This window comes from Neophocaena asiaeorientalis, unplaced genomic scaffold (assembly GCF_003031525.2).
Source record: "Neophocaena asiaeorientalis asiaeorientalis breed wild unplaced genomic scaffold, Neophocaena_asiaeorientalis_V1.1 scaffold469, whole genome shotgun sequence".
Classification (NCBI taxonomy): Eukaryota; Metazoa; Chordata; class Mammalia; order Artiodactyla; family Phocoenidae; genus Neophocaena; species Neophocaena asiaeorientalis.
Genome location: NW_020172691.1, coordinates 1,948,799 through 1,954,605, shown reverse-complemented (window position 1 = coordinate 1,954,605; position 5,807 = coordinate 1,948,799). Strand labels below are relative to the sequence as shown.

The window sequence follows — 5,807 nt, the reverse complement described above, 5'->3', positions numbered from 1 at the left end:
AAGGCGGGTGCGGCGCCCCCGGAGCCCGAGCTGTCGCCGCTGCGCACCGAGTCGCGGTCGTTGCCGCTGCTGCTGTGGTCTGAGGCGGTGGCCGCGTGCAGCTCGAGCGAGGCGCGCAGGCTCCAGATGTCGCGGTAGATGGTCTGGGCCTGCTCTGGCTCCGCGTCTCGCTCACCATCTGAGTCTTGCTGCTGCTCAGGCCCCGCGCTGACGCCGCACTCCGGGGGAAACTCGGGGCTTGCTCCTCCTGCGGCGCCCACCTCCTCGGCTGCCTCTATCCTGCAAACCAGGCCGCAGCCGTCAGGAGGCAGCCCAGGCCCCCCGCACCCCCTCCCCGGCCACCCTGCCTCTGGGTCCGGGAGGGTGGGCACGGGTGGGAACCCTCTAGGGTTGTCCAGGCCCTGTGGAAGATGATGGATTTGCATGCTGCCTGTTCACTCTGCACTGGATGCTTTTCGAGTAAACCCAGAGCCGTCCTGGCGCCTGCCGTTCAACCAGGGCCTCTTACAAAATGTGACCAGAGCATCTGCAGCCACTGCAGGAGGTTGGCCCCTCGCCCAGAAAGAGTGAAGGCTGTTCTCGAGAGATGGCCTTCTTTGACTAAGAGCTTCGTGTACCAAGGGGTGGCTGGGGATGGACTGGACCAAGCAGGGTCCAGCTCAGCCCCTACGCCTGGGTGACTCTGGGTGTGTCGCCTCAGCCCCCCACCATAGACTGACAAGTAGGCAGGAGGAAGATACACACAAAGGAAGTGTTAACTACCCAGACCAGGAAATGCCCAAGAGTTGGGAGCCCTGCTCCCGGGATCCAGTTCCCCATCCCACTGACGTGGGCCCAGAGCTTCAGCAGAGTTGTCCTTGGGCTGGGGGAGGGGGTACCGCTGGCAGAAGTGGTCACAGCAGTTTCGGAGTAGCGGCCTCCAGCCCTCAGGAGCATGGACAGACAAGAGGGACCCTGGCGCCACAGCGGAGCCCTTCAGGCTCCACCAGGAAGCAGCGATACCCACGCGGGCACATACCCACAGCGGCCCTACTTGAGCAGGCATTCTGTTTTGGAGGCCCCGCCCGCCCCTCTACCCTTACCCAGTCTCCCCCTGCTTCCCTCCTCTGGTCCGTGCTGGAGAGGTGGCCCCAGCGAGGCAGCCTCCGGGAAGGACGGTGGAGCCAGAGGAACACGAACACGACCGCCTGTCCGAAGGGCGGGGAGAGCGCTCCCTGGGCCACCTATGGGGGATGGGGTGGGGCAGGGGCCCACCCCTAGCACCTCTATCTACTGAAAAATACCTGCCGAGAGTGGGGGGCGGGCTGGCGGGGCTGGTGGGGCTGGCCAGAAAGGGGCGGGGGCTCGGGAAGGCCACAGTGTCGCCAGCGCTGGCGATGTACTGGATGAAGTCCACGTGGGGGGCGTCCCCCTCCTCGTGCTCCATGCTCTCGCTGGCTGCCCGCTGCCGCTGGAAGTGGTGTCGCTTGGGGGAGCCTGTGCAGAGGAAGGTACAGCAGCCTGCCTGGGCCCCTCCCACCGCGGGCCCCACCCCCTGACCCCTGAGCCAACAGAGCCAGCCTGGACCAGGTGAGCGTGTACCCAGCCGTGCAGGTGGGGAAACCAAGGCGCCCAGGGCAGAAAGACCAGGACCGAAAGCCCAGCAGCCAGGGCGGGCGGGACTGGAGGTGCCAAGGTGGCAGCATTGGTCCGAGTGGCCCTGGCAGGCAGGTGTGGCCAGAGCACAGCCTTGTCCTGGACACCAGGTAACAGACACAGCCCGGCTAAAGTGCCAAAGAAGGCCGAAGGTGGGGGAGAGTGAGGGACAGGTGAGGGGGGAGAGGTGACGCCCTCTCCTGCCAGCTCCAGCCCTGCCGGCCCAGGGCCAGGACCCTCCCACAAGGGAGGCCTCAGTGGGAAAGCCTCAGGCGTGGGGATGACAGTCACCCAGCAAACAGGTTCTGGGTGCTTCTGTGCCCGCATTTGCCTATAATCAACCTCCCGAATCACAGGCTCTGTCTGGGCTCCCAATGGCACAGTGGGACGAGCCCTCCCCTCCCCTCCCCTCCCCTCCCTGGCCAGGAGCACTTCAGCCAGAACTCACCCCTCCCCCCACCCCACAGCAGCTGGAGCCGGGCTCCAACAAGGGGACTGGCACTGTCACTGGCCACGCACCTTCCCTGGCCTCCAACACTGCTCGTCCCCTCGCCCCGCCTTTCCTGGCAGTGGGACCCACCACCTCCGCCACAGGGCAGCAGGCACCCCAGCGCCTGGCCCCGCCGAGCTCCCATGAGCAGGGATGGTTGTAGCTGTTGGTGCCACCTCCCCCCCAAGACACACATGCATGGTCCTTGGGTTGAGGTTTGGAAGCCCTGTATCCAGGGCCCCGTACCAGGGGTCTGCAGGATCGAAGGCCCACCACCTGTAGTTGTAAATAAAGTTTTATTGGTCAAAGCTGTACTCTTTTACACGCCATCTAGGGCTGCTTTCACGCCACCGCAGCAGAAACACTGACCGCAGAGCCAGAAACACACCATGCAGTGCCTCGTAGGGGACGCTCGCTGATGCCTGCTCTAGCCTGACAACCCCTTGTTTTACCGGGGCTCAGCGTGCAGCCCTGGCTCTTCCTCCTGACCAGCTCTGACCTTGGGCGAGATGCCCGCTGGTAAGCGGGCGATGCCGGCCAGCATGGGGTGGGCGCTGGGGACCCTTCCCAGGGTGCAGAGCTGCCTGCTCCACATTCTCCTGGGGCCGCCCCTGGGCCTCGCTCCCCACCAGGGACCACAGCTCACCTCTCGTGTCCAGACTGGACGCCCGCTGGCTGGGCTCCAGCTTCCATTTCTTGACCTTGAAGTAGGGGCTGGCCCCGTCCAGACTGGCGTGGCGCCTCAGGCGGGTGAAGAACTGCAGGACGGGGCCTGCCCCAGAGGCTGGGCCCGCCTCCCCAGGCCCTGCTGCGGCCCCCGGCCCACCAGGCTTGGCACTCCTGGCCCCTGCGTCCAACTGTGAGGGAAGAGGGATGCTCTCAGACCCCCCAGCCTCTCCCTGCTGCACTAGTGCCAGCCCAGCCCAGGCCACCCGGCACTCACACAGAAGGCAGAGGAAGAACAGGGGGCTGGGGGTGGGCCGGGGCCTCCTCCCCCCGAGACCCTGCCCGAGAGGCTCCCCAGGGCTTGGCCAGGCGCTGGCCACCTCTGTTCCCCCAGCCCTGGACACAGGGGGTCCCGTCCCCTGGGCTGAGATGGGTCCCTGACCACACCCTCTGCAGCTGTTAGACTGCCCTGTGTGCAGGTGAGCCAGCCGTGCATGTGCCCTGTGTGCCACCTGCCCCTCTTCCTCCCAAGCTCGGGGACCAGGCAGGGGGCCCCAGGCTGCCCCGTCCTGGAGTGGGACGGGGGATGCATGCGCGGGGGCCTCACCGAGGTGCCTTCCCCAGAGTCACTGGAAGCCGAGGGGCTGATCTCGAAGTCGGCAGGGCCCACGGCCGAGTTGTAGGGGTCACCTGGCAGGGCGGAGCTGGGGCCCACAGAGCGGCCGGTGAGGGCCTTCCCCGGGGGCTGTGGGACAGAGCCGGGGTGGGGAGGAAGCAGTGACAGGTCAAAGAGCAGAGGTGGGGGGGGTGCGTGATGGACCCGCCACCCGCTGGACCCGGCCAGGCCCCACTCCCCACCCGGAGGTGAAGGGCGCAGCCAGAGGGTGGGAAAAGTGGTGCCTGCTGGGGGAGGGTGGGCCGCCCCTGAGCTCCGGGCCAGCTGCCACCCCCAACTCACCTGGAATATGGCAAGGCTGGCCTTGGGGGCGGCCGTGGGGTGGGGTGTGGCGGTTGCACTGGCCTCGCCTGAGTCACACTCGTGGATGGTGACGATCTTGAGGGGCGGCAGGTGCAGGTGGGTGAGGCGGGCGTTCTTCAGGTGGTGGAAGTCCCCCTCGGTCAGGGTGTACCTGCGCCCAGCGCGCCTGCCCGTCACCTTGGGCGAGCTGGGTTCCTCTGCCCACACCCCAGCGTCCTCCCTGGCCCCACCGTCACCCTGCCCGCCGGGAGTGGGGGACAGCCAGGCACCGGCGGGGGCCAGCTCCGCCCCACAAGCCCAGCGCAGCAAGGTGACCTCCCAGGTGAGCCCCGGCACCGGGCCCTCCTTACCGGCGGCCCTTGTCCTGCGCCTTCCGGCTCTGCTCAAACAGGGCCGCCTCGTTGAAGGACACCCGGCGGCCGGTGGAGCTGGTGGACAGGAAGCGCTCGGTCTCGGCGTCCTGGCCCTCGGGCTCCTCCCCCCTGAACTCGGGGTCTGCGAGGAGAGCCAAGAGAGGGTGGGCCCCGGGTGGGCCGCGCCGGGCGCCGGCGGGCGGCTGGGCTGCGGGGCCGGGTCGGAAAGGGAGCGCCGAGGGCCCGACTGACCACCGGGGGCGGGGTGGGGGGGTGGAGGGCACTCGCTCATCCGCTCACACACTCACTCACGCAGCACGCGCCTGTGAGCACCTACGCGTGGGCTTAAGGAAACAGAGATGAGTCGGACTCGAGCTGCGCCCAGTCTGGTGGGGGAGACAGACAGACACAGATGGTCAGGCGGCCCGGGGGCGGGGCGGGGGGGACAGACGGGCGGCGACAGGCCTGGCAGGGCTCCTCACCTTGGGCAGGGTGGGCGCCGTTGTCCAGGTAGCTGGTGGTGGTCTTCTCTGCTTCCTCTGTGGCTCTGGGGAGGGGCAGCAGGAGAGCAAAGTGGGCCAGAGGACCCAGGGCGCTGCCCACGGGGTCCCCCGCAGGGCTCATGGCCACCGGGGCATCCCGAGCTCACGGAAGCCCACTCCCTCGGACCCACCCCATTCTCCCAGACTCCTGTGCAGACACGTGGACACCGTCACTCAGAAACATGCCCAGCGCCCCTGCGGCGCGGGCCCTCAGGCTGACCTGTCCCAGCTCCCCTGCGGGTTGGGGCGTGGGGCTGGGGACCCGCGCACCTGTGGACGCGCCTGTGGACTTCCCAGCAGCGCCTGCAGAGCAGCAGCGCGCCCGACAGCACCACGAGGGTGCCCCCAACGAAGAGCGCCATCACCACCACCAGCAGCATGTAGTTGTCCAGGACAGGGTCGGGCTCCCCCTGCGGGGCCAGCGTCAAGGGTCAGGGCCTGTGGGCGTGGACTCTGGCGGCCCCGCCCCCCCACCCACCCCCTCACTCACGGTGGGGCGGCCCGTGGCGTTGTCCCACGTCGTGGTCAGGGCGACCGTGGTGGAGGTGGTGGCGGCCGTGGCCATGGTGGCCGTGGGCTGCATTCTGAGGCTAGGAGGAGGGGCCTGGAGGGGCAGGGCCTGCTCAGCTCCAGCTCCTCTGTCCCTCCTCCCGCTTTCCCGGGAGCTCGAGCAGGGAACCACACAGGGCGGTGACTCACGAAGAGGTGGGGGGGAGCCTCGAGGCAGCCCCCACCCGGGTCAGATCAGACATCCATGTCCCCATCTTTGAAAAGGGGGAGGCGCGTGCGTATCAACAGCTTCCCCAGCCGGTGGGGCCGGCCCGGCAAGGTGGCATGGGGCCGGAGCCCTGCCCAGGAAAGGAGAAGTGCCTCTGCGAGGAATAGGCAAACTGAGGCCGTCAACTCACTCCCGCCAGACCCCAGGGGCCCTGCCTGCACCATCAGAGAGCGGGAGGGGCCGCCTCGGCCCCAGGAGACTGGTTCCAGAATAGCGGGGACTCGGGCCATCCCTGGGGCTGGCCAGCCCGGGGAGGGGGCGGAGGGGCTGAGCGCCGGGACTCCAGGTTACGACTCGTGGATGTACAGGTTCCCCCTCCGCCCAGTACCGGTGGGAGTGAAAAGGCCAAAGGAGGCGCATCTGC

The 5,807-nt window shown here is 68.1% G+C and overlaps 1 protein-coding gene across 1 annotated transcript; it reads right to left on the bottom strand.

Annotated features, from left to right (window-relative positions):
- Window positions 1-1,078: 1,078 nt before the first annotated feature.
- Window positions 1,079-5,446, bottom strand: CBARP (CACN subunit beta associated regulatory protein). Its single transcript, XM_024740146.1, has 8 exons — window positions 5,156-5,446; window positions 4,936-5,075; window positions 4,606-4,670; window positions 4,121-4,265; window positions 3,750-3,921; window positions 3,399-3,536; window positions 2,772-2,982; window positions 1,079-1,476 (listed from the first exon to the last, which is right to left on the bottom strand). The coding sequence occupies exons 1-8, from the start codon at window positions 5,246-5,248 to the stop codon at window positions 1,079-1,081; spliced, it is 1,362 nt and encodes a 453-aa protein (XP_024595914.1). The 5' UTR covers window positions 5,249-5,446.
- Window positions 5,447-5,807: the final 361 nt, after the last annotated feature.

Coding starts and splice junctions, on each gene's coding strand:
- CBARP (XM_024740146.1), bottom strand. CDS start 5,248: ATGCAGCCCACGGCCACCATGGCCACGGCCGCCACCACCTCCACCACG. Junction 3,922..4,120: donor GCGCAGGACAAGGGCCGCCG/GTAAGGAGGGCC, acceptor CGCTGGGCGCAG/GTACACCCTGACCGAGGGGG. Junction 2,983..3,398: donor ACTCTGGGGAAGGCACCTCG/GTGAGGCCCCCG, acceptor CTTCCCTCACAG/TTGGACGCAGGGGCCAGGAG.